Source organism: Condylura cristata, unplaced genomic scaffold (genome assembly GCF_000260355.1).
Source record: "Condylura cristata isolate star-nosed mole 26May11 unplaced genomic scaffold, ConCri1.0 scaffold00024, whole genome shotgun sequence".
Classification (NCBI taxonomy): Eukaryota; Metazoa; Chordata; class Mammalia; order Eulipotyphla; family Talpidae; genus Condylura; species Condylura cristata.
In genome coordinates, this window is record NW_004567125.1 from 7,191,858 (window position 1) to 7,217,914 (window position 26,057).

Sequence of the window (26,057 nt, forward strand, 5' to 3'; positions counted from 1 at the left end):
ACATCATCCCCCCTGACGGCCTCTGGACCCCCGCTCCCTGCCACAGGCTCGACCCCACATTCCACACACGCCTGTCGCTTTAAGCTGCCTGGCTGTCCCCTGCAAACTGCTCGTTCCACATTCTCGGGGTGGTGGGGGTGGGTGGGGTGCTGGCACGCCCTCCTGCCCAGAGGCCTATAAGGCACAGGGTGGGGACGTGGGCCCAGGAAAGGGAGCTGGGGCCTCGTGCCTGCCTGCTCATGGCCCTGCTGCTCCTGGGGCTCCTGCTGCTCCTGGGTCTCTGGGGGCTAGTGCATGCCTGCACGCGAGCCCCCTCCCCAGACTCACACTGGCCCCCAGGGCCGCGCCCGCTGCCCCTCATCGGGAACCTGCACTTGCTGCGAGTGTCTCAGCAGGACCGCTCGCTGATGGAGGTAAGGGGAGGACAGGTCCTGTAGCTCAGCTCCTGCATGCTGGGCCCCCAGCAGGCCCCCCCCCCCGCCCCAGTCGTAAGGACTGTGGCACCCCGGCCCATCTTAGGGGAAGTCCAACGCTGCCGGCTGACACCCTGCAGGGTAGGAGCCTGGCACTGGGCTGGCTGGGGCCCAGATAGGCGAAAGTCCCCCCCTGGCCACAGGAAAGCAGATATACCACCCAGGGCCTGTGGGCCAGGAACCGCAGAGGGGAGGGCCCCCTGAAGGTGGCAGCGCTTGCTGGCGCCTGCGGGGCCAGGCGTGGTGGCATCAGACCTGGGAGCATCGCTGTGCTGTGCGGCAGAGGCAGGACGATGGACAAATGAGGGCCTGCTCAGAGGCGCCCCAGGGGCACAGAGCCGCCATCCGCATGTAGCTGGGAGCTCCTCATTCCATGCTGAGGGCAGGCTGCCTTGCTCGGGCTGGGACTGGCTTAGGGGTGAAATGAGGTGCAGGCCTAGCCCCTGGCGCCTGAGGCCACCCAGCCAACCTTTCCCCACCCAATTCACTGGAGGATCTCTGCTTCCAGCACTGCCCTGGGCTGCTGGCAGCGGGTGGGGAAGAAGGGCAACAGCCCCAGGCACTCAGGGGAGCTGAGGACCCACACAGTGCCCGGAGCTGAAACAACTTCCCCAGCAAGCTTCAGGCACCACGCTCAGGGCTCTGTGTCCAGTGCTGGCACCAGAGGCCACAGTGGCCTCTGCTAGTGGCCAGTGGTCAGTGGATGGGAAGGCAGAGCCAGGTTGAACCCCAGCCTGTCCTCGGCATCCGCGGTGAGCAGCCCCTCGCTCTGTCTCCAGACGTCCACTTCCTCATCTGTGACGCAGGGCCGTGACAGCCCCCACCTTGGGTCCAGGGGTGGCACACACTAGGGCCTAGCAGCCAGCCTTCTACTGGGTGGGGCTGTCCAGGGTGAGACAAACTTTCCTTCCCCAAAAAAGGAGCTGTGACTGCCACCCCCACCTTCCTGGAGACATTGCTCCCCAGAGGTGTTCGGGCCAAATGTACCCCCACCCCTCCGCACTGTGGCACCAGGGCATTTGTTCACCCCGCCCTTGGGAGGTAGCCAGAGAAGGGGGCCCCAGGACCAGGGAGTGGGGCCACCCCAGATCCCTGCCTGTTCCCGCAGCTCTCAGAACGCTATGGGCCTGTGTTCACTGTTCACTTGGGGCGCCAGAAGATGGTGGTGCTGGCAGGCTACGAGGCTGTGAAGGAGGCCCTGGTGGGCACTGGGCAGGAGCTGGCTGACCGGCCCCCCATCGCCATCTTCCAGCTCATACAGGGCGGCAGGGGTAGGTGCTCGCCAGCGGCAGTGGCTTTGGCTAAGTGGGCGGGGGCGGGAGGCCCTGCAGGCCTGGGCCCTGGGCCCTGGGGCGGTGCGGGTACTGTGAAGGGTCCTTTCCCCTGGCACGTGTGGTTCTCAGGGAAATACAGGGTGTCCACGGGCAGGCAGTATCCCAGGGGCAGCGAACTGGGGACCTACCGAGAGGAGTGGGGCCAAGTCCTAGGTCAACCTTGGGAGTTGGCGGCTTCAGCCAGGTCCCGACCCGGTCCACCCAGTTTGCTCCCTGCCTGCCTCACCTGGTGGGTGCTCACCAGGCATCGTCTGGCCTGCAGGCATCTTCTTCTCATCCGGGGCTCACTGGAGGGCCGCCCGCCAGTTCACCGTTCGTACCCTCCACAGCCTGGGTGTGGGGCGGGGGCCTGTGGCCGACAAGGTTCTGCAAGAGCTGAGGTGCCTCATGGGGCAGCTGGATGGCTATGAAGGTGAGTGAGGGCTGGGGATACCCCTTCTCGATGGCCTTTACCCCTGAAGCCTGTCTCTGTCCCCCATCTGCCAGGTCGGCCCTTCCCCCTGACCCTGCTTGGCTGGGCTCCCTCCAACATCACCTTCACGCTCCTCTTCGGCCAGCGGTTCGACTACAGGGACCCTGTGTTCGTGTCCCTTCTGGGCCTCATCGATGAGGTCATGGTCCTGCTGGGGACCCCTGGCCTACAGGTGAGAGAGTGCTGCTCCCTGGCTTCTTGAGGCAGGCTGGGTGGGGGTCCCAGCACCACCCCCGCCCTTGAGGTGGGCAGCCCAGGACTGGATCCAGAGGGCCTGCAGGACGTCCTGTCTTTGACGTTGATTGACCACAGATCCCAGACCTGCGTCTCATGCTCTCTGTGAAATGAAGGGGACCTAAGCAGGAGTTCCCATCTCCCATTCCCTGGACCTCCCCATCAGCAACAGATGCTCCAAAGTGAGGGTTAGAGGTGGGCATTTCTTCGCAGGACAAAGGTCCTTACACCAGCCCTCAGTGCCTTGAAAATCATTAAGAACCAGTTCCTCCGTTTGCCAGACTCTGGGCTGCGTGTGAGTCACTCGTTTCCAGAATGAAAAGTCACCTGTAGCTTCCATCGTCAGCCAGTTTACCATCCTCTTAGGCGCCCACATCCTAGGGGGGTTGTGTATTATGGTGGCTTCGTGGCTCACACGCACTTCTCATCCCGATTCTCTGACCGGAAGCTGTGGGCAGTTGGGGTTGCGGCTGGCTCCCTGACCCTGAGCCTCGGAAGGGAGTCCTAATTCTGGCCATAGCCCAGAGGTGGGGGGCTCTGATGGGAAGGAAGATACGGCCATCTGGAACAAGCCTGTCCAGTCAGGGGCCCCGGAGGGTGCAGACACAGGGGTCAGTGAGGCTGCAGGGGCAGCTCCTGGGGCCATGGAATGTTCCAGCTCCGTGATCAGCTCACATGATTTGCTCCCGGGCCCATGATGTTCAGGGGGACACAGCAGTGCTAGGTGTGGCTGGGAAGGGAGGTCACAGCTATGAGCAGTAACTGCGCGCAGACCTGTCAGACAAGTGGCTCACGCCGGCATGAGCTGCAGCCCAGAATTTTGCAGATTCTGCCTTTTTTTTTTAAACAAGTTGCAGCAGATTTAAAGTTATTTCTGCAGCAGCAACCCTTTGACGTCTTGTGCCACCCGCTTTGGCGGAGGGGGCAGGGCCCGGTTTCAGGTCAGCGGCAGGTGTGCTTCCCCCTCCTGTGCTCCACACGAAGCTTCCATCTAAGTCTCAGTGGCCCGACGGGGAGGGCCAGGGGCCCCCGGCATGTCTGCCTGGTGCCTGGGGTGTACGAGGGGCCTGGACGTGTGAACACACCTAGCTGAAGAATGATTCACTCCACTGGGGGGAGCGGGGCCCCACCCTCATCCCCACCCCGCCTCTGCCCCCAGCTCTTCAACATCTACCCCTGGCTTGGGGCCATGCTCCAGCTGCACCAGCCTGTGCTGCGAAAGATCGAGGAGGTTCGAGTCATCTTGAGGACGCTCCTGCAGGCCAGGCGGCCGTCCACAAGCACCGGGGGTCCTGTGCAGAGCTACATGGACGCCCTGATGCAGAAGGGCCAGGTGTGGGGGAGACCCACCCCCACCTTGAGGAGGCCTGGGAGCATCCCAGGCACCCACCAGGAGACATAGAGGGTGGGGAGGGGTCATTGTTGGTCCTGCACCCCGTTCTTCTACCTCCTGACTAGAGGCCTCTCTGAGCCTCAGTCTCATCTGTGAAATGGGCATTCCCAGTGGCCGCCCCGGTTGGGAGGATGCCATGAGCCCAGATGGAGTGAGCGCACATCAGGCCCTTCCTAATGGTCCTTTCTCTCAAAACTCAGGCTTTTACCTTGGTCTTGAGCCCAGGGCTGGGTGGGGGCCCACAGACCCCAACCTCCAGCTGAGCCACTTGACCCACTTCTGCAGGGGAAAGATCCAGACGGCCTATTTGCTGAGACCGATATGGTGGCCTGTATCCTGGACATGGTCATGGCTGGTACAGAAACCACCTCTGCCACGCTGCAGTGGGCTGCCCTCCTGATGGGCAAACACCCAAGTGTGCAGGGTGAGAGCCCTGCCCCGAGGCTGGCCCTGCGAGTGGGTGGGGTCCTCCCATTCGGGGGGATGAAGGTTCCCAGGGGCGCTGGAACCACCCTCTGCTGCAGGTCGGGTGCAGGAGGAGCTGGACCGTGTGTTGGGGCCTGGGCGGCTTCCCCGGCCAGAGGACCAGCGATCACTGCCTTACACCAACGCTGTGCTGCACGAGGTCCAGCGATTCATCACCCTTCTGCCCCACGTGCCCCGATGCACGGCGGCCGACACCCGGCTGGGCGGCTATCTGCTTCCCAAGGTGGGAGGGCCTACAGCCCAGCTCTGCCCGCTGCCCATAGAGCCTGGCTCTGCCCGCTGCCCGCTCCCTCACAGGGCCAGCAGCAGGGCCGCACTCCTCGCTCGGACCTCTTTTTGGGTGGAAGAGATGGGTTGGTAGTCTTGGGAACTCTGGGGGAGTCTGATGTCATGGGAAGCAGGAAAGGGGATTCCAGATGAGAAGGGTCCACCTTTGGCCCCTCAGGGCCCTGAAAACCTGGAACTCAGTAAAGCAGGCATAGGGTGTCACCTGGTCTTGCTGAGTGTCACACGTGAAATGGGGTAACACTGACCACAACTGGTGCACCCCGACTACCTTTTTTCTCCTGGCCTTCCCCTGCCCCCAGCACTCTGTGTTCCCAGGGTGGAGCACACCTGGGTGGGTGGGGTAACTGTTCCTGGCCTACCTGTTGCTCCTACCACAGGGTACGACCGTGGTCCCCCTGCTGAGCTCTGTACTTCTGGACAAGACTCAGTGGGACACCCCTGGCCAGTTCAACCCGGGTCACTTCCTGGACGCTGACGGGTGCTTCGTGAATCGGGCGGCCTTCCTGCCTTTCTCTGCAGGTGCTGAAGCTTTGAGGTGGGGGAGGCAGGGGTGGCCTGGGAAACGCAGGGACTGGGAGACAACAGCCTTCCCCAGCTCCTCCCGAGTCCCAGCATCTGCTCCCCCTACACATAGCAGGCCAGAGTGGGTCAAGTGCAGGTCTGAAGAACCCATTTCTGCCTTGGCTTCCCCCTCAGGCCGCCGTGTGTGTGTCGGGGAAAGTCTGGCCAGGACGGAACTGTTCCTGCTGTTTGCGGGCCTCTTGCAGCGATACCGCCTGCTGCCTCCACCCGGCCTCGGCCCCACTATGCTGAACACCACCCCTGCCCCTGCCTTCACCATGCGGCCTCCGGCACAAGCCCTGTGTGCTGTTCCCAGGTCCCAGGGGTGCTGACGGCAGGAGCTACAGCCTCCCAAGGCCACTGCTCTCCCGCCCCACAGGAGGGTCTGAGTCATGCCTCCTCGGGCAGGATGGACAGTACACAGCTCCTCAGCAGCTCCTTGTTAGACTCTACAGACTGCTCCAGAAACAGCATGCACCCGAGCAATCCCATCTTGTGGGGCTGGAATGCAACCCTCACCAGGGCACCACGGGGTGCAGGAGAACCCCTTCCCTTTCTCCACAGCCAATAGCACCACATCGGTCTGATTCATCTTCCTAAAGAGTCAGACCCTTCTCAAGGCCCTGAGACCTGAGAATTACGGACTCTTCCCCCAACCCTGCAACCAGGCAGTCAGGACCCCAAATGCAGACTTGGGTTCCCCTCCCTTCCTTGATCTTCTCCCTCTTCCCTTCACCCTGACACCTTAGCTGTCAGTTGCTGCTGCTGGCTGCACCCAGCCTCACCACCCCCTTGGTGCACTGCCCCCTTCTGCCAGCTTCCTTGTCCTGGCTTTTCCTTCCATGATGCTCTCACATGCTGCTCCCCTCCAGAGCCAGCATTAGCAGGCACTCCCACAGGGGCTCCCGACCTGCAGCGGGGGCTGCAGGGAGACATTATGTGGTTGCTGAGCCGAGGGACAATACCCACCAACAGCAAATCCACCCAGCGGCAGGACCCATTTGCTCCATGCCCGTCCCTGGGGTCTGCTGTGTCTCCTGCAGACCCAAGTCTGTCCCTGGAGCTCCCTGAGGGAGATGCCCTGGGGGAGGGGTGCTCTGCTGGAAGCCAGGACCCTGAGGCCTGGGGGAAGTACATATGCTTTTCGTGGCAGATGGCCTAGCTGCCAGCAGTAGGTCTGAGTGCAGGGTGGACGGTGGACTTTGGACCTGAAGGATGTGGGAGTTTCCATGGAGGGTGCTGAAGATCCTCAAGTGTGACCTTGTCAGCCTCACAGGACTTGATGCAAACCAGGAAGCTTAGACTCTGGCCACCTAGAGCCCGGCAAAGCTCCCCTCCACCCCGCCCCCCAAGATGTATGACTGCCACTGTGGCAGGACCTCCTGCGGGCAGCAGACTGTTTCCAGGCCCATCTTCCTGAGGCTCGCAGCTGCTGGGACAGGAGGCCAGGCCTGGGTGCAGGCTGGGAAGGTGCGATCCAGCCACATCAGACTCCTTCAACATGAGCCTCCATGGGACATATGCATACGCACTATTCGCTTATCTGAGGCTCCCACTTACCTGGCCCCGGTGTCTGGCGACCCTTCTGGAAACATGCCTCTGTCCAGGTGGCCTGGGAGCCCTGCCGTGCAGCGTTGGTGCTGTCCTGGGCCAGCCCTGTGGAGCCTGTCCGTCTTGTAGCTGAGCTGGCACAGCTTCTGGGGGTGGCCGAGGGGGCTTTGAGAGAAGCCAGGCCCAAGGCCAGCTCCGAGCGCCTTTTCTCTGAGTTACTCCGATCCCCACCACACCCCTCTCCCACATCTCTTGTCTGCCCCTGGACCCTTCCCATGCCCATGGCTTTTAAATCAAAAGCCTAGAACTGAGTCATGGTGGGACAAAGTGGTTCTCACTGAGCAGAGCATATGGGAGTTGGGAGGGTGGGGTAGAGGGCAGGGGCTGGGGTGTGGGCAAGCAGTTAGCAAAGCTGATGAATTCTGCACAATGGTGCCCCCTAGAATTACCACCTCACCTTCTCCTTGGAGGGAGGCACTGCTGGGGTCCCTTCTGGGGGCCGTTAGCTATTGTCAGGTTAGCCAAAGTCTGAGCATGCTAGGTGCTGGTGATTGCGGAAGCTAGTGGGGGAGCACAACTGTTGGGCAGACGACACCCAGGCATGGGGCCACTGCCAGCATGGGGTCCTCAGGCCCAGGGCCCAGGGTAGGCACCCACGCTCCGCAGTGAAGCTATGTTTGCAGGTGAAAATAACGTGGCCCAGAACTGGTTAACACACAGTACCCAGCACCTGAGGTAGGTTTCCAAGCCATGGGCAGGGTTCTATGGGGGCTTCCAGACACAGTGACCTCCCACTGGGGTTCATGGGGGGGGGCAAGGGGAGGCCCTCTGGGGCGGAGGGGGACTGTGCACATAGCTTTTGTTTTCTGGGGAGCTGGGTGGGGACGGGGGGCAAGCATTTGCTTTATTGGTCTCTTCTTGTCTATCTGAACTATTCTGACACTGAGGGGCATAGGGGACCTCCCAAGACTGGGGATCCATCTGGCCTAGGATAGGAAGGTGCTTTTGGGTAAATTCATACCACAAAACTGGCAGGAATCTGATCTAACTCCATCATGATGAACAACTCAGAGCACCCTGAAGAGCTGAAGGGGAACATTCCAGAATGGCAGCAGAAAATCCTTTTTCAAGAAACTGTAGTTTGAAGAGACTCAGCCCACTTCCTGGGTGTGGGCTCTGAAGGGAGGAGGCGGAGGCCTTTTTCAAGTCATTATTTTTACCAAGGCCTTTTACTTTGTTGTAATTCCAGCACAGTCAAGTTTAGGAAGTTTAAGGAAGTCAGTTCCCAGTAAGGGCCAGCTTCGGCCCCCTGGGGATGAGGCAGCCTCAGTCACAACCGGACACACAGATACATTTTTGTGACTTATAAGGACAAGTGTCCAAAGTAACGACATTCAAAGCTGACTCTTAAGTTTTCTCGTAAGTATCCAACGGGCTAGTTAATGTTTTATGGGACTCGTTTTAATTTGCCAAGCACAAATTCAAAAAGCTTTAATGCCCCCTTGGAAGTGTAGGGATCCTGGTGGGAAAGTTGGGTTTTCACAAGGGGCAGCTCTGGGCCCGAGGGGCTGGCATCCCCCGACTGGCAGGGCCTGCGGGTGAGAGCCAGAACCAGGGGAAGTGGTGCTTTTCAGCAGCTCCAGGGGCAGGGCTGGGCAGGGAGGCTCCGGTCAGACTTGGGGGACCCTCAAGGTTCTCCACTACATGATGAGGGGCGAGCCTGGGTGAGCCCAGGAACCGTTTTGGGGTGGAGAGCTCTGGGAGGTCTTCGGGGGGCATGCCTGCTGTTCTGGCAGGGCTGGGCAGAGCGGGAGGTCCACGGAATGACTTCAGTGTCCTGGTGGCCCATCGAGGAAGGCTGTGAGACCTCAGGTTCTGGACTCTGCCACAGGGTGACCACAGCCTGATGCCCTAGTGAGCGAGTGGCAGGCACATGTATGTTGGTCACCTGGTCCGGGGCTCCCCCATCCCAGCTGCTTCTGGGGCCCCTGCCACCCCAGTGGACAGACACCACAGTCCAGACTTAGAAACCTGAGGCAGGCTGGGCTGGGTGTTTGTGCTCCCAGAGGGGAGCAGGGACTTGGGCTTCAAGACTAGCTGGAGGCCCTGATTCTCTCTCTGCTTGAGGTTGACAAGCAAAAATCATGTGACAACCTGAAGTTGTGTGATTTCTGACACACAAAACCAAGATGAACATATACCTACCACTCTACCACCTGACTCACCACCTCTTACCTCATCTTACATGGAGAGACTGAGGCTGAGGTCTCAGCCTGTCCACAGGGGATATAGCCAGGCCCTCTGTAAACGAGGCAGTATCAACACACCATCCTCAAGTGAGAGAAGATTATTTACTAAAAAGAGGGAGCAGCTGTCAGAGCTGCACGGAACTCACCAGTATGGAGAAGTGGGGTATGGGGTACCCCACATATTCCAGGGCTGCCTGCCCTCCACATGAGGGCCCACCCCACAGCCACAAGCCAGTTGCTCAGAACTTCAGGGGGTCAGATGCCCAGACTGGGTGTTGAGGGGTCACCTGTCAGTTCTGTTTCAATCACCTAGATGTTTTGGGTGGTTTCTGTGTTTGTATCTTTCTTATTCTATATTGTGTTATATCTTATCATTTATGTACTTACATGCATAAAATTTACCCTCTTACCCTTTCGAAGCATCCATTTGGGCATTAATATGTGCACGGGCGGCCGTCATCCGCACCATCCATCTCCAGAAGGTGCTCATCTTCGGACCCAAAGCTCTGTCCTGCTCCTCTCCAGCCTCTGGCACCCACCATCCACTTTCTGCCTCCGTGGCTCTGACAGCTCTAAGGACCCCACATAAGGGGGATCACACCCTGCTTGTCCTTCGGTGTCTGGCTTATTTCACCCGGCATATGTCCTAAATGCCATCCAGAACGTAGCAGTGGCATTCTCTTCCTTTTAAGGCTGACTGATCTGCCCTTGTGTGGATGGGTCATGTTGTGTTTATCCATTCATCCCAAGACGATAGCTTCCAAGTCCTGGATGCTGTCTCCTGCTGGCTGCACCTCCAGTGAGCTCAGCCTCCACCCTGCACAGCTTCTGGGGGTGCCTCTGCCAGTCCACCCGAGGGTCCCCAGATGCTGTGAGACGACGGGCTCCCTAATGTCTGTTTCTGCATCCTGCAGACACAGGAGGGCAGGGAGTTTCTGGGGCTTCTCGGGTCTGCCACGGGCCCCAGGGCTGGCCCCCCGCCACACCGCATGTGCCTTGCATTATCTCTCCTAAGTCAAAGGAAAACAAAACCACACAGCCCCCAAACCATAAGCAAACTCTGCTGAACAAACACAGGCTGCGGTGGCCTCAGCTCAAAGGCCCATGAGGCTCCGAGGGGAGACATTCTTCTGGGAAGCCGGTGGAGCCACCAGAGAAACTGCTACCCGCGGGGTGTAGACGCACGTGGGCATGAGCACACACATGTACCCGCACAGATACACATGCAGGGCTGAAGAGCATGTCGGGGCAGGCCCTCGGGGTCCCTCTGTTAAGGGGAAGGATGTCCTAAAGGGTCCTAAAGGAACTCTGCAGAGTCTTGTGGCCTCCACCCCCTACTCCAGCTCTCTGGACCCTACCCCCTACTCCAGTGACTGGAAACTACAACTCCCAGCAGCACCAGGGAGAGAACTGCGAGGACCCAAGGGCGGAGCTAGAAGGAATTCTGGGACATCTGGGGGATAAATAGGGCACGACTGCTTCTCTCCCTCGCTCCCTCGCTCGGGAAGCAGCTCTCCGGACTGCATGACTCGGTGTGTTCAGTCAGCCTAGCTGTAAGGTATTCCAGTGACGTTGTATCCCGCTCTCTTTCCCTGGGTTGTTTCCTATTCCTTTCCCCTTTTGTAAATAACCCCGTTATTGACCCTTTTGTGTGTGCCTGCAGTGTAACCGAATTGTGAGCGCGCAGGTGAGGCCCCACAGACAGACAGCCCAGTCTGCTCTGGGCTGCCCTGTAACACCTCTGCTCTCAGCCACCCTCCTGTCAGGGGGCAGGGCAGCTCCCTTCCCCCCGACACCCGCCTTTCTAGCTGGAGAAGCAATACAAAGTTAGAAGAATGTGAGGCAGAATATGTGCTTATAGAAAGACAGATCCAGCTCTGATGCTGCCCGAACAGAGGGAAAGAGCTGTGCCGAGTAACGAGGTAAAAGATGCCTCCTTTGCCTGGCTGGGGACACAGGCACATGTCCACGGCGAAGGCTCCTTCCTCAGGATGGTCGGGCAGGCGTGTCGTCCTCTGCAGGACTGTGCCTCGACAGGGCCTAGCAGCTTCTTACCGCCCCCACCCCCCGCGGCCCCACTGAGAACCCCCCCTCTTCCTAACAGCACTCCTGACTACAAGGGGCTCACAGAGCTGGAATGAGAATGACATGAAGGCAACAACGTGCCTTTGGAACATAAAATGCTATTTTAACATGTATTTTCCGGAGCGAAGTGCTTGGCCACAGCTTTGTGGGAAGAATTTGCCGGGGTCCCCTCTGGGGACCGGATTCCTCACTCAGCTTTGTGCTGTTAGTAACAACCTCTTGCGCGAGCAGCGTGGCGAGAGCTCAGCAGCACACCCATTAAATGAGACGTTGGCCCCCAAGTCTGCGCCCCCTGGCCCCAGCCCCTGTCATCAGGAGCAGCTTGCTTACAGGGTCTCCTTCATGCGGGGCCCCTCACATGCTCTCAGGCGACTATCCTTTCACTCAGCACGCGGCTTTTGAGCTCCAGCCTGGATGCCTCCTGGGTCAGCAGTTCACTGCTTTTATTTCCCAGTAGTGCTCACTTTATCCCTTCGTCTTCTGATGGACAGACGGGTGCTTTCCAGTTGGGGAGGGGTGTTGAAAGGAAAAATGTTAGCTATTGCCAGCAAGGGGTCTCATCAGAGCGCCACGTCTGGCTGGCGTGGGCACGGCCAGGAGCGGCCTAGTTCCCGAGTTCTGCCCCAGAGGACACGTCTGCAGCATCTCCCCTTGCCAAGGGAACTGGACTTGGTGCTGACAGGATCTCCTGGGGAGAAGAACCCTCCTTGAGCTGGTGTCTAGGGGGGTCTGTGCTCAAGTGAGGGGGTGATTTCAGCTCTCCGGAAACTTTCTCCAAGAAACAAGAACTTTCTCTTTTTGGTTTGGGTGCCGGGAACACAGACCCATGGTTCTTGACGCTGATTCCTGCACAAGGACGTTCCTTGCATCTTGTGGAGCTTTGGTCTGCCTTTCTCCGTGTCTTTTTAAGATGCTTCACAGGGTACAGCAAGGCGGTACCCTGACCAGTCCAGTGTCTGCAGACTATGCACGGAGCCAGGACGCCCTGGCTGGTTACTGACCCACTTCACAGACTTGCACTGACTCCTGCTTCACAAAGTGCTGTTTATGCACTCACCTGATGGAACACCAGGCTCCATCCCAACAGGAGACATTCTTCTGGGGACTGGGAAGTCAGCAGAGTCCCCCCCACCCCCACTGTTGCTGCTACCCATAGGGTCAGGCACAGGCACACACCCAGGGCTGCACATGTCAGGGGCAGAGATCTCCAGTGGCTCCTCCACCCTCAGCGGCCCTCGTTGCTCTGTCTCCAGTGGCCTTCCCAGGGCCAAAGAAGCAGCTGTCCAGTCACTCCCACACAGAAGAGGCTTTGAGCTGCACCGGCAGTGGGAGATGGGGTCGGCCAGCAACCATACAGCAGCACCTGTGTTCACAGGCTGTGTATGTGTTATCCTGGGAGTTTGTGCTTAGAGGCAAGAAGCTGGAGGGATCGGCCCAGCCCCCCTAGACCAGGGTCCAGCTCTCGAGCTCAGACCACTCATCTCAGGGGCCTCACCAGAAGCAACTCTCCACAAAATGTTTCATGGTCCCTGGAGCTAAAGTAACAGCAGATAATGGTGGGTCACAAAGCAAGGGGGCTAGGGCTACTGTGCTGGGGTGGCACCCCTGGGGACCGTCAGGGAGGCCCAGCCAGGCTGGGGAAGCCTGAGCCCTTGTTCCAGAACAGAGGGCCTGTGCCACGTCGTTAGCGTTGCAGTGAATGTTAGGCTGTGCTCTGACCAAGGTGCACACTGCTCTGATCGCCCACTGCCCCCCAGTAACACTGACTGCGCTAGGGGGCAGTAGGGGCACACAGTGCGGCCATCTGAGGACCTGCCACCGCCTCAGTGCCATATGGGGTCCCCCAGGATGAGTGTGCCAAGGGTCGAGTGGCACTGGTGCCTCGTGCCACACTGGAAGGGGCCTGAGTTCAGGGGAGAGGTGTCAAAGACCCCAAGGACGAGTTTTAAACCCCATCTTATGATGTAGGTCCCCCTCCTGAAGGCCTGCTGCCTGAACGTGGCCCAGGCCCTGGCCGCTGGGTGACGAGCGAAGACCACTGTTCCCCGGGTGCAGTCAGAGCCCTGGGCCCATGTGTTTGCCTATTTTTGTGCAGAGAGCTGGCATTTCCGGGCTGGAGCATGCTTGCTGCCAATACTTGGAAGTGGCAGGTCTGTGAGTGAGTGGCCAGTCAGCCCACAGCCAGAATGTGTGGGAGGCGCTGGCCCGGGCAGCTCCAGGGAGCCCACAGCTGTGGGTGGCCTCCTGCCCGACACACGCTCCCCCTCAGGAAAAGCGCTACGTAGTCTGCAGGCAAATGAGAACGAACTGCACAGAACAAGCGCCTCAGCCAACCCAGGCTCCCATTTATTGAAAACACAGCCGAGGTTCCCTGTCACGGGCAGCGAGGCTGCGGAATGGCCCCAGGTGGTTGCTGAGCCAAGAAGACAAGCCAGTCAGGGCCCTCTGGCACAGGGCCCAAATTCTGGGGACCCTCGCACCTCAGCACGTAAGGACTGCAGAGGGTGGGGAGGGTCAGCCGCTGATCAATCATTAAGGCATCCCTGGTAGAAAGAGACATTTCCCTCAGAAAGCAGTTTCCTCAAGGGCTGGAAGGCCCCTGGGGCAGGACTGTGAGCTGCAGTGAAGGTATCGAAGCCAACATGATCTGTACATAGGAAGGTCAGAAAAGCAGTCCTTCCTGGGCCTGGTGACCAGGGGGAACAAGACTTTGAACCTGGAGGCCCCCAGGCCACTGGCCACTGCTGGAAGAAGGCATTCAAGCTGGGTCCTGAGAGGCGCGGGCCGCCAGGCACTGCAGCAGCTGTGGCCTTGCCGGCTGGCTGCCCTAGGAGAGCAGCTGCAGCACCTGCCGGACACGCTGCATCTTCTCCTGCAGCGGGGGCTCCGGGTCGCCAGCACCCTCTTCGTCCAGCTCCTGCATCATGGCTTCAGCCTTCTGCACAGTCAGCTCTCGGGCCTGGCCCTTCAGCCCCTCCAGGTAGGCCAGCAGGGTGGAGAAGTGCTCGTTGGGAACCTGCCCAGGGAGGGAGGAGAAGAAGCAAGTGGGTCAGGGCCAGAAAGGGGTGGCATGGAGAGCCTGATGGAAAACAAGATTTTTGTGGCGTGAGGCCCAGGGCTTCCGGCACAGCAGCCAGTGTTGTGGGTCTCGCTCCTGTGCCTGAAAGGGGGTTGTCCTTGCCACAGGGACCTCCTGCCAAGGCCTGAGAAACTCAGGAAACCGGGCAGCAGAGGGCACCACACCAGCCTCTGGGCACACACCTGCTCCCACTCTGTCCTACTGGAGGACAGGACAGGGGCAGAGGGACAGGGGAGGGGCCAGCCTGCTGGAGTCCAGCAGGGACAGTGAGGCCCAAGCTGAGAAACCAAATGATAGTGCAGATGACCCCCCCCACCCACCCCAAAATTCCGGTAAGAGTGAGGATAGAAACCCGCTACATAGCTCCTAGAAAGGAAGAAAACACAGATCCCATGCACCTAAGGGAGCCTTTACCCAGTACCCTTCCTGCTCATGCTTCTGAAAGAATGTGCAGCAGGGCGCCCTCACCACTTCCCGTCCAAAAGCAGCCAGTGGTGAACTGTGTCCCTTGTACTGTTTAATGGCTGAAACTGAGGATTTGTGGTGGAAGCATCTAGTGGTTCTCAGGGTCACCAAGGACCCGAGATTTGAAGCTTTCCATGTACACATAAAGGAACCTACGCGGCTGACTGCCTAGCACACAGCAGCGCAGCACCAGTATTACTTTGTGCCCGTAGGTGACTGATCTTAAAGGAAGAATCTAGAAGACCCCTGGAGTTCCCATCTGTACATTTCTAGCACAGGTGTGAACAACGAGTTGATGCCAGGGGAGGACGCGGCCCGTTGGTTCTAATTCTCGGAGCACGAAGTTCTTTCAGAACCAGCTTTCTCCTGTTGCCAATTCATCAACATGCAATAACATGAACTGTTACCCCACTTACTTCTTTCTTCCCTTTGGTGTGAGCTGAGTATGGCTAAAGACACTCATTCTTTGACGTTTTCAAAACTGTATTTTGTATCATTTAAGAACGGTTTGTATCTTTTTATAAATCAGATGATTGCTCAGGTTTAAGATAAAAATAGGGAGGCACATGCCCCCCGTTCAGAATCTGTCTCAAAGCTGCAGTAGTTGAGAGAGGGCCACTGGCATAAGGGCAGACTTACAGGTCCTGGGGCAGATCGAGCCGTCTAGAATTAAACCCTCGTCTCTATGGCTAAATGATTTCCAACAAGGGTGGTGTCAGGTCATTGGGTGGAGAAAAACCGTCTTCTCACCAATGATGCTGGAGCAACTGGACAGCTGTATACCACCCCCCATACCACATTCACGTGTTAAGTCAAAATGGACTGAAGGCATGTAAGAAAGCACTAAAACTAAATAACTCTTAGAAGAAACACAGGAGCAAATCTTCCCGATCTTGGATTAGGCAATGACTTCTTAGGTATGACACCAAAGCAAAACACAGCTTTAAAAAAAACCCAGATAAATGTACTTTGTAAAAAAAAAAAAAAAAGAAAAATGGTGGGGCCCTCCCTGGTGGTGAATTGGGTTAAAGCGCAGCACTAAGAATCTAAACCCACTTCAGCATGAGTTCGATCCCCGCCCGCCCCGGAGGTGACCCACAAGGCGAGGCAGACCTCTCCTGACTGCCTGCTGCTACCCTCAGCAGTGTACTTCGTCGATCTGCCTGTTCTGCTCCCCACTCTGTCTCTGCTGAAGCCTCTCACTGACCCTGCACCTCTGGCCTGTACCCTAGTTCTATATGCATAAATAAATAAATCTTAAAAAAAAAAGTAAAATGGTGAAAAATAGTAAATTAATTATATCTCAATAAAAAAAATACTAAACTACTGTAGGCAACAAAAGGTCTGTCCTCTGTCCCTCATCATTAAGACCTGCAGGCCGGACCCCAGTCTGGGTAGACCTCGTGCAGCAAAGAGAAGGAACAGTAGTCTGAAAATCGAGGCAATAAGGGGGTTGACTTCTGATGGCGAGTCTTTCCAATTGCCTTTCCTCACTGACTTCTGGAATGTTGGGCCCAAGGCTCTTTCCTGTGGCAAGAGATTAGAAAATTCTATTCTGAAATCTGAGGACTATGAGAGAAAAGACTGAACATTCTGAATTGGGTTATCTGAAGGTCAGCCAGTCCATCAACCTACCTGGAGCACAGAGTTGCCAGTTTTTTAGGCCCCTGCTAAATGTGAGGGGCCCCCACTGGGCACCAAGACACCTGAAGAAAGTCTCTATCTTTGAAACCAGATGCCAAAGAACAAACCAAAAGCAACTGGATGAAACAGGGAGGTTATAAAGGAGAAGTGAATCACCAAAATTAATATCCTCAAGCAAGAAGGTATATATTGCATTTATAAAATAAGAGGTGGTTGTCATAAAAAGTATATTCAGGGTCCTGGTGGCACAAGGTGTTAAAGCGCAGCACTATGAAGCTGTCCTCAGCCACTGCAGCACAATTCGATCCCTGGCCAGGGAGCTGACCCACATGGTGCAGCAGACCTCTTCTGCTTCTCCTGCTGCTCCTCTCAGCAGTGTGTTTCCATCAATTTGCCTGTTCTGTTCCCTACTGTATCTCTGGTGGATCTTCTCACAGCTCCCCTGACAAAAACCTCTGGCCTGTACCCCAGTTCTTATATGTATACATAAATAGATCTATAAAGAAGAAGTATATTCAGAGAAAAAAAAGCTTCCCGTCCACATCAAAACTTATTATCTGTCTTTCTGCTCTGGTCATCCTGGTGGGTGTGAGAGCCTCTTGTTGTGGCTTGAGTGTCTTTTCATAAGCTTACTTGGCATTTTTATATCTTCTTTGGAGAAATGTCTATTCAGACCCTTTGCTTTTGAAAATTGGGCTGAGTCCTTTTATTGTTTAGCAGAGTTCTTTATATATTCAGGACATTAGCTCCTTATTAGATACATGATTTATAAATATCTTTCCCATTATAGGGATCTGTCACCCCACTTTCTTGATGGTAATGCTGGCAGCACAGTTTTTAATCCTGAAGAAATCCTACTTGTTTTCTTTTGTCACTTGTACTTTTAGAGTCGTATTTGAGATGCTACTGTCTGACTTGAGGCCATGAAATGCACGCCTGTATTTTCTTCTCAGAGATTTAGTTTTAGCTTTTATACCTAGGTGTGTGACTATTGTGAGTTACCTTCTCCTTACAATGTGAGGTAGAGGTCTACCTTCAGTCCTGCATGTATGGGTGACCAGCTGCCCTAGCACTATTTGTTGAGGACTCTTCTGAACACTGGACAGTCTTGCTTCCCAATGGGAAGACCAACTCACGTGAATGCGAGGCTTTACTTCTGGGCTCTCTATTGTGCTCACTGGGTCTGTGTGTCTCTTTCTGTCAGTCCCCACTGTTTTGAATACCATAGCTTTACGCTGGCTTTTTGAACCTGGGAAGTGTGAGACTCTAACTCTGTTCTTCTATTTTAAGACTGTGGCTATTCTGGGTCCTGGCACGTGGCCCAGCGCAGGAAGGGCAATCCAGAAGAGCAGTCAGGGGTCTGTCCTGGACACTTTGGTTCAGTGAGTCAGGGCCCAGGGAGCACCCATGGGCACGGTCCCGCCTGCTGTGTCTGCAGGAACAATGAGAGACAGCATCATCCTGTTCATCCTCTGCACCCCAGCGGCACACACACAGACCACCCACTAGTCTGGCATCCTCCAGTGTTGACATAATGGGGCAGTGAGGTGGCCAAGGGCATCCCAGCTGTGGGTTTTGCTTCCAGACCTTCGTCACCCTGAGAAACCCAACCTTATGAAACGCTTCTGAACACTCAGTGCACAGAAGCATACGTGCACATAGCTGTGCACACTGCACAGGCAGCGGCCGCCAGGAGGTCAGGCGGGGTTTGCCTTTGCCTGAGAATATGGAGGCAAGGCTCCAGCTGCAGGCAGGCACCAGCTCAGTTTTCTCAAACAAGGACAGGGGAAGGCTGGGCAGTGCATGCATCAGACCACCAGAGCAGCCTTGGACTGGTGATGGCCTCCGCAGTCACAGGCAGCTGCATCACAGGATCCAGATGGGCGTCCCGACTCTCCCTGGAGACACTCACAGAGGCCAAGGCGTGAGCATACATAGCTGAGACCAGGATGACCACTCCTCCACGGTGGCCAGATGCTCTGAAGGGAGCAGGCCCAGGACCACAGGAGAGGGTCAGGAGGCAGAGGGCACAGGCCAAAGATAAGAACTTGTGGCAGGAAGCAGGGTGTCCAGGACAGATCTGCTGCCTGGCCCCACCAGCTGGCCCCATCCCTGCCCTGGAGCAGCAGGGAGCTGGAACGGGAGGGAGGCTGTGTGGTCACAGCGCCCAGTTACTGCTGCCGAGGCGCAGGGGCCACTCACGGCAGGGTCTCCCCGCACGAGCTGGGAGGGACCGCAGGTTTAGGCTGTCTTATCCAAAGGGTGCTGGTCAGAGTCTGGGTTGTATGGAGAAGGTCCTGAAAATCTGAGTTGCCACTCAGAGAGCCAGGCTCCTGGGAGGTGGGTGGGGTGGGGCAAGCCCACAGCTCTCCTATCTCTAGGCGGAGCTCCACATTTACTCTGGGCGGGGAACTGTGAGTCTGAGGCGGGTGTGGTGCGAAGGGAGGCAGCAGTGGCAAGGAGGGGGGCCACCCTACGGTCCAGGAAGTAACTCCAGTACCTCTGTCCAGCGGAGGGTCATGGCCGCCATGCAAGGGCGGCCAGGACCACAGAGGCTTGCACCAGCAGTCTGAAGAGCACCCTCACAGCAGGTTCTATTCCAACTGGCTCCCTTAGAAGAAAGGCGGAACAGCACCCCAAAGACCAGGCGCAAAGCCCCTCAGGCTCTCCCAGCCCCTGGCCAAGGCCCCAGCCCTGCTCACTACCCCCACCTCGCTGAGCACATGGACCAGAAAATATTTGCTGAAAGGAGGAGGGACTTCTTATCAGGACACAGACGCCCCAGGACTTTAGACCCAAAAACAGCCAGCATAGCCTTTCCCGTCCTTTCTAGCGCCCTCCCCCACAGCCATCCCCCCCGACCCCCGAGCTGTCTGTGTTCCAGAGCTAACCGCTGCCTGCCAGGCCCTATGTGAGATACTCCTCTGGCTCACGGGCTCACGCCTATGCACCCCTCCTTCATCACTCCCTCGTCCACTTCCTCTTCCTCTTCAGCCACCCTTCCTCCCATCCCCTCATTTATCCATTTCCAAAACAGCAACTGGAAAGCCACTGGGTCCCATCAGACCCTGTCTTTGGCTTTCAGAGATGTGCGCCGTTTTTCAGGGTGGCTCTGAAGGCACAGGAGGCCCCCTGAGGGATCTCTGCTGCACTTTCTCAACCTGTCAGGCCCAGGGTCCAGAGGTGAGTGAAGCCGACAAGCCCCCTTCTCAGGGGGCTCACGTTCCGGCAGGGACGGTGAGATAAAGAATACATTTATCTCTGAATAAATTTATTCAGGCTGAGTAATAAACTGTAGGGTGTTCGAATGCAACAGGGTGGCCAGAGCCCCAGCTGGAGAAACAGTGGGCCTTCACTAGACGGTGCTGGGACCACGGGACCACTGGGATGTCCACAGGCAGAAGTAACCTATGCATACCACACACAAGATGAACTCGGAATTGTCCAAAGGCCTAAATAGATCTGCAACTACAAATGCCTTCAGAAAACCCAGGCGTGACTCATGACCTTGAATCAGGCAATGATTTCTTAGGTGTGACACCAAAGGCCACAGCAGCCAAAGGAAAAACAGAGCGATCAGGCTTCGTGAAATCAGGCCTGCTCCGGGGAAACGAGCAGAGAAGACACACCAAGGGGTGTGAAAGTCGCAGTGGGTGAAAGTCTGACAAGAGACTGGTGCTTGCGTGGCTTCAAAGCAGCTCCAGGGGCGCACACTGATCACTAACGGCAAAGGTGGCTTCACAGACGTTGCGGTGACACCACCGGAACCACAGGTCGCGCCACGCCAGACCTTCGCGGTGTGCCGCTGTGGCGCCATGCTGGGAGCGCGCTGCCTCTCCATGGCGGGGCGCCTGGGTCCGGCCGGGGCGGCTCCGGACAAGTGACTGCGGGTTTGGCTGATTCCGAGGTGCTGGGGCGGCTGTCTACAGGGATTGTGCTCTGGGCTGTTCGGGGGTGATGCGACGTCGCCCAGGTGTTGGACAACCTGAAAGGCTGTCCAGGCTGGCCGGAGCTTTTGCTCCCCTGCCTCCAGCTAGTCCTGGGTTTCAGGACTACCTGAAATCTGAGTCTGGATTTCACTTCTGTAAAACTGAGGGTCGTGCCGGCTTCCACCACACATACTGTGGCCTCTTTGGTAAGCTTGACCAGGCCAGGCTGCTGGGGGTGAGGAGCTGAGACCTGACCCTGCCTCATCTCCTGAGTGTGCAGAGACCTTCCCGCCTGCGCCCCCACCCCAGCATGCAGACCTCATCCCCTAGGACACCCCCACACCTCGTGTGCACAGACATTTCCTGCCCCCCCGCACAGACCTTGTCACTGTTGTACATGTTCAGCAGGAGCCAGGTCTGCCTCGTCTTCTGAAATTTCCAGTTCTTGCACTTCTGGGCCCAGCTGGGAAGCAAGGACATGACACTCATCAGGGGCAGCCCAGGGGCAGCGGGTCTGTCTGCACTGACCGGCCTGGTGAGCTCTTCTAGGTGGGCCGGTGGGGGAGGGTGTAGGCTCGGGGGACCCTCTGTAGCCTGAGGCAGCAGACGCAGAGCCGAGGGCTCAGAACCCCGTGCTAGGAGGACACCTCACCTCCGCACACTGGCGCCTGCCCCCACACCTGCACCTGAATGAAGGCGCAGTGCTTTACAACCCTTGACTTTGAAGTTCTGATGTGTGGGTTCAGTGACTATTCCAGAAGCACCCACTGTCTGCTGGGCACAGCCCCCACGGTGACAGTGGTCCGGCCAGCGTGTGACCAGTCTCAACCCCTCAACTGCGTGCTAGGACACAGCCAGCTGCTCACTCGGCATTCACGCAGAGGGGACAGGTGAGCATGAAGGTAACAATACCTGGTGCCCGCCATAAATGAGTGGGCGGGTCATTTTGGGAGGCTGCTCTCTCCTCCTCACACCCATATGGAGAGGTTCTAGTCTCAGCCCTGGGGACTTAGAGTGGAGGGGAACCACCCTAACTCCCCTGGGGGAGCCACACTCTCACCTTCACCCGGAATGTTACTCTCCAGAGTGGATGAACTGCAGCCTTGTGAGGGTAAGTCAGCGCATGCCCTCCGCCCATCTTCCCAGAGCAGCTGCAGACTCTGTACAGACTCCTGACATGACCCTCTTTCTCCTTTGCCTGGGTTTGCTGGGAGGAAAGGGCCCTCGTCAGGTGACGCCTGTGTCCTCAGAGAAAGGGGCCTCCCCCGGCATTTATCAACTGGTGTGAAGTAGAAGCCTGCTAACCTCTGGTTTTAAGAAAGAGCATTCCTCCTCTGTCCAGCATAAATGAAGGAGATGAGCCTCTGGTGTGGAGACCATTTAGGAGCCAGCTTAAAACCGCAAGTGTCTAGAAGGTGTCACCTTACAAAAACTGTTAACCAGGGGTGAGCCGCACCCAAACCAGAGGACAACCAGGTACATCCTCCTCACTTGGAACACCCTGGATGACCCTGCCCTCTCAGGCTTGCATCCGGCCGCTGGCCAGGGAGCCCCAGAAGAATCTCCTGAACCCTGTTGAAGACATCTGGGCCTTTCAAGTCAGGGGTTGGGGTGAGCCAGGCCACAGTGGAGGGCTGAGTCTGGTATGGGGTCCCTGGTTGCTTCACCAGCTCACTGGCTCTCCAAGGCTGGAGCAATGCCCCCACAGGCAGGTCTGCACACAGTCCCACTGCCTCGCTGCCCTCTTCTCAGAGGTATCCCCAGCTCACACGGTGGGGCTCTTCGGCTCTGTGGGGGTGGGAACGGGCTTCTACTCAGGAAGGGTGGTGTTTCACTGGGCTCAGGGTGGTCTGTGGGATGGCCCTTGTCTCCCCTTGGCTCCCCACAGCAGGCACCTGGCCCTGACTCCATGAGTTGGGGCCTACTGTCTGTAGACCCTGGATAGTGATCTCAGGAGCCAGAGAGCCAGCCCATGGGTTTCAAGCCGTCGACATGTGTCACGTCCTATGCCTGGCCCCATGGCCCTGACTGAATGTGAGTTTCACCCCCTCTCCTGGATGAGGCTCTGTGCTAACTGGCTCCATGTCACACAGCAAGGAAAGGGGGCCAGTCTTTACTTCCTAGTGGGGGTTCCATTTGGCCAAAGTCCCCACCTGCCCTGACCATGACAGCCCCCCAGCCTCCACCAAGAAGTGGCCCGGGGTGGGGTGCTGGTCTCCTGCCGGGGGCAGCCCACATCACCTAGGGCCCTGTAACCACACTGTACCCACCTCAAAGCTTCAGGTGGTGTGGAAGCCGAAGCTTCCTGCCTTCGTCCTATACACGCTTTTCTCTTTAATGAGGCACAGGTTTAACTGCTGATAAGCCTGTGCTACCGTGTGCCCCCATCTTCTCTATCCAGCTCAGCCTTCCATTCTTCTCAGTCACTGTTTCAGCGGCCTACTGGGCCCACCCTCCAGGTCCCTGCATGGACCTTACTCCCCCCTCCTGGGCCCCTCCTGCCTCCCTGGCTGCTCTCTTTAGGTCCACAGTCTGCACCCAGGTGTCACGTTTTCCAGAACTAAAATGACAAGGTCCCTGGCATGTCCACCTCTTCCCCACCTGCATTTCTCTCCAGGGGCTCCCTTGTTCTAATTCGCCTTCTAGCTCTCTTCCACGCAGAACATAAACTCTGAGAGCAGCATCTTGGCCTGGCACTGCCCTCCCTGGAGTCTACGGCCACTTGTAAACAGGACTCTTGCAAGAGGGGCCGCCTCAGAGTCGGGCAGGGCCCGGTCCTGAAGCTGGCGCCCGGGGAAGCCCCAGAACCACTTAAGCCTGAGTCACACTATAAGATGCTGTCCTGGTGAAGCCTGTTTGTGGCACCGCAGGAGGACACAGACCCCACGGGAGACTGGTCAGTGCAGACGCGGCTGGTCCCTGCCGTGGAGAGCCGGTGCTGTGCTGGTGTCGCCAGCTGTGCCCACGGGCGGAGCCACTGCTGCAGTGTGAGCACGACGCCAGATGCCAGGGGAGTGGACTGGAACCAGGTCCCCTGATGTCACTGCTGAGCCTCCCCTGCAGGCCCCAAGGCCCCTGGAGCAGCCCAGCCAGCCCCCCCAGGGTAACTTCTCACCCACAGAGGTAGTCTAGCGCCAGTTGCGCCCCGGAGCGCTGGGCCGGTGGGGTCTGGGCCGTGAGACCAGCCTCCCGCAGGCGCTTCTTTTGCTCTTTCTTCCGTTCCTTCTTCAGCTTCCGTTCTTGGATCCTCCTCTCCTCTGGGGACAGCTCAGGATCTGTCTCCTGCAAGGCCACGGTAGTTGCTTCTCCCTGAAAGTCAAGGGAATACTCACCTTAGGGTTCAGGAACAGGTGGTCTCCTTGCAGTGGGGTACACGGCAGCCACTGTGCAGCTGGTGGGGACTCCGCTGCCTCAGGGGCTTGGACGCCTGCTTGGGGCTCTGACCCCGAGGACCCATGGCTCTGCTACACCCACAGCAGTAGCTGGGCTCCCCAGCCCTCCCTTGCTGCCAGGACCCACATGTGCTTGTGGGGGTGATTCCTTAGCTAGTGAGCTGTACCCCAGGCCTTGGTGCAGGGGAGAGTGCTGTGGGGTTGTGCCCAGTGTAACTATGTTCAAGCCTCCTCTGGCCCCCCAAATGCCAAAATCGACTGACTGCAGACTGGGTGCCAGCATGCACAAGCTAAGACCTGGAGTTCTGGGGCTCCGGCAGATCCGCCCCCCCCCCACCGCCTGAAATTTTTCAAAGAGGCTCCACCCTGTGGGCCAGCACAGACATGCTCATGGGGGTATTCAGTCTTCCCTCAACAAGCATTTACTGGGCCCCTCTGGTATACACAAAGACAGCAGAGGCCCTGGAATCAGCTCCTGGGCTGAGGTGCTGGGCAGGGGTAGGACAAGTCCTGGTGGTCTCTCCCTCTCCTGGAAGGGGCCCTGGTGCAGGGATGTAACCTTTCCCAGGAAGACCTCTCATCCAGAAAGTGCAGTCCCCCTCTGCCCAAACTAACAAACCAGACAAGACACCCAAGGGGCAGCCTGCGTTCTGGGGCTTGCGGGCAGGTGGTTTCAACAGCTGTCCAATCATTTCATCTTTCCTGGGCTGACTGACTCAGACTGGAGCCTGCAGGGACTAGTACGAGGGCCCTAGCTGTGGCCCCCATTCCTCTCCTGACCTGTGTGGAGAGCGAGTGAAGCAAGGCGGCTAGCCTGTCCTTCCTTCCTCTGCTCCTGCTCAGTAGACGTTCAGCGGGTCCCCTCATAAAATGCCAGTCCCTTGACAACCTTTGTGTTCCCACTCAACACCCCACTCCTGCTCCTTCCGGAATTTTCTAAAAACAAAAGCGTACTCTCTCCAGCGCCTCCCTCTTCCTCCTCTACAAAGCCAGCTGGAATTTACCAGCAGAGCAGTTTCAGGGCCCCACACTGGGGTCATTTCTGGCAGCCTCGCCTTGAGGGGAGGGCTGCCTGATTTGAAATGTGCAGGGGAAAAGCAGACTGCAGGACCTGCTGTGCCAGTTCCCAGACCACTGCCCAGGAGGGGCTTCCAGCACAGGCCTTGGGGAAGGCTTTGGGGAAGTGGCACTGCTGTGCATGCCAACAGCTCTGCCACTGTGCCTGGAGCCTTTGGCTTCTAGGCAGGGAGGAAGAGGCGCCAGGTGGCCAGGAAGGCTTGGGCAGCCCCAGGGCCCGGGCAGCAGGGCTCCGGAGCCTGGGCGGTTGGTTTCTAAGTCGGTAGGCAGAGATCCAGGAGAGAAATGTGCTGCTGAGTGTGGGGTGGGTCTCACCCAGGGAGTCTGCCCATTACCAGCTACTCACTAGACCATCGGCGCCCATTTCCTGGGTCCAAAGCCGGCTGATGGCGGGAGGGAAGGACCACAGAACATCTAACAGCAAACAATCTTCCCAGGGAGGGTTAGCCTCTGCCCGCTGCAGCCAAGGCCCTGGTGAGAGGCCAGGGGTGCTGCAGTGGACAGCCTAGGGCCTGTCAGCACTGACTGTGAGGGAGGCCAGCAGGCTGGGGAGGGCTGGGAAGCATCTGCCCCTATGATGGGGACACCCCTCAAACTTAGGGCTCACCCTGACACTGAAAACAGCCACAGGGAAGGGGAAGTGAAAGACTTCAGTGATCTCGGGGTGGGGGGTGTGGGAAGGTGTGTAACAAGAGTGTTGGGCTGGAGAGGGCTGTGGGAGCCAAGAGGGGGAGTGTTGGAGACAGGAGGACAGGGCTCCAGGAAGTGCCCAGTGAGGGGGACAGACAGGAGGGAGGCACCCCCTGCTTCCTGTAGACAGGGCTAGGGGCAGAGGCAGAGCCTTTCTAATCAGCACCCCTGAGCTGCCTTCACAAGCTACAAGAACCAGAAGAATTGCTGGAGGTCCAGGGTTTTGTGTAATTTCCCTGCTGACTGAGAGGGAACTTTCTCCAGTTGACACTCAGCCGACACTTCTCCAAATGATGAGCCTTTAAGTAAGTTTTCACATGCACGCACTACCACATATACCTACCTACGTTATTTCACTGAGAAGTTAACCAAGGGCTTGTAAATAACCTATGTCAACAAAAATGAATGTAGAAGTCTGACATAAAGGTTCAGGGTCCCATGGGAACTAAGCTTTCAGTGGACAAGGAGTGTGAAGAGCTCTCAGCGATAGCTCTGAGACCAGAGAACTCAAGGATGGAGGGGAGGATCAAGGTCCCTCTGTGAGCACTCACCCCACTGACCATCGCTCCCCGCCCCCAATCGTCAGAGCTATTCTCCAAAGTGAGGAGTGGCTGCAAAACCAGGGGGGTTTCCAAAACAGGATCAGAAGTGAGGG

The 26,057-nt window shown here is 57.5% G+C and overlaps 2 protein-coding genes across 2 annotated transcripts in view; one reads left to right on the forward strand and one right to left on the reverse strand.

Annotated features, from left to right (window-relative positions):
* Positions 1-239: 239 nt before the first annotated feature.
* LOC101637785 (cytochrome P450 2W1) lies at positions 240-5,573 on the forward strand. The gene is made up of 9 exons (XM_004688048.1): positions 240-413; positions 1,582-1,744; positions 2,070-2,219; positions 2,294-2,451; positions 3,673-3,846; positions 4,192-4,330; positions 4,431-4,615; positions 5,058-5,199; positions 5,377-5,573. Exons 1-9 carry the CDS (start codon positions 240-242, stop codon positions 5,571-5,573), a joined length of 1,482 nt encoding a protein of 493 aa, XP_004688105.1.
* Positions 5,574-13,440: 7,867 nt separating this feature from the next.
* The window catches only part of LOC101618382 (chromosome unknown open reading frame, human C7orf50), a 118,726-nt gene continuing 106,109 nt past the window's right edge, over positions 13,441-26,057 (reverse strand). Inside the window, exons 3-5 of the mRNA XM_012729000.1 lie at positions 23,359-23,552; positions 20,625-20,706; positions 13,441-14,142 (exon numbers count right to left, since the gene is read on the reverse strand). Of these exons, the coding sequence (XP_012584454.1) occupies positions 13,954-14,142; positions 20,625-20,706; positions 23,359-23,552 (465 nt within the window). The 3' untranslated portion in view covers positions 13,441-13,953. The remainder of the gene's footprint in view (positions 14,143-20,624; positions 20,707-23,358; positions 23,553-26,057) is intronic.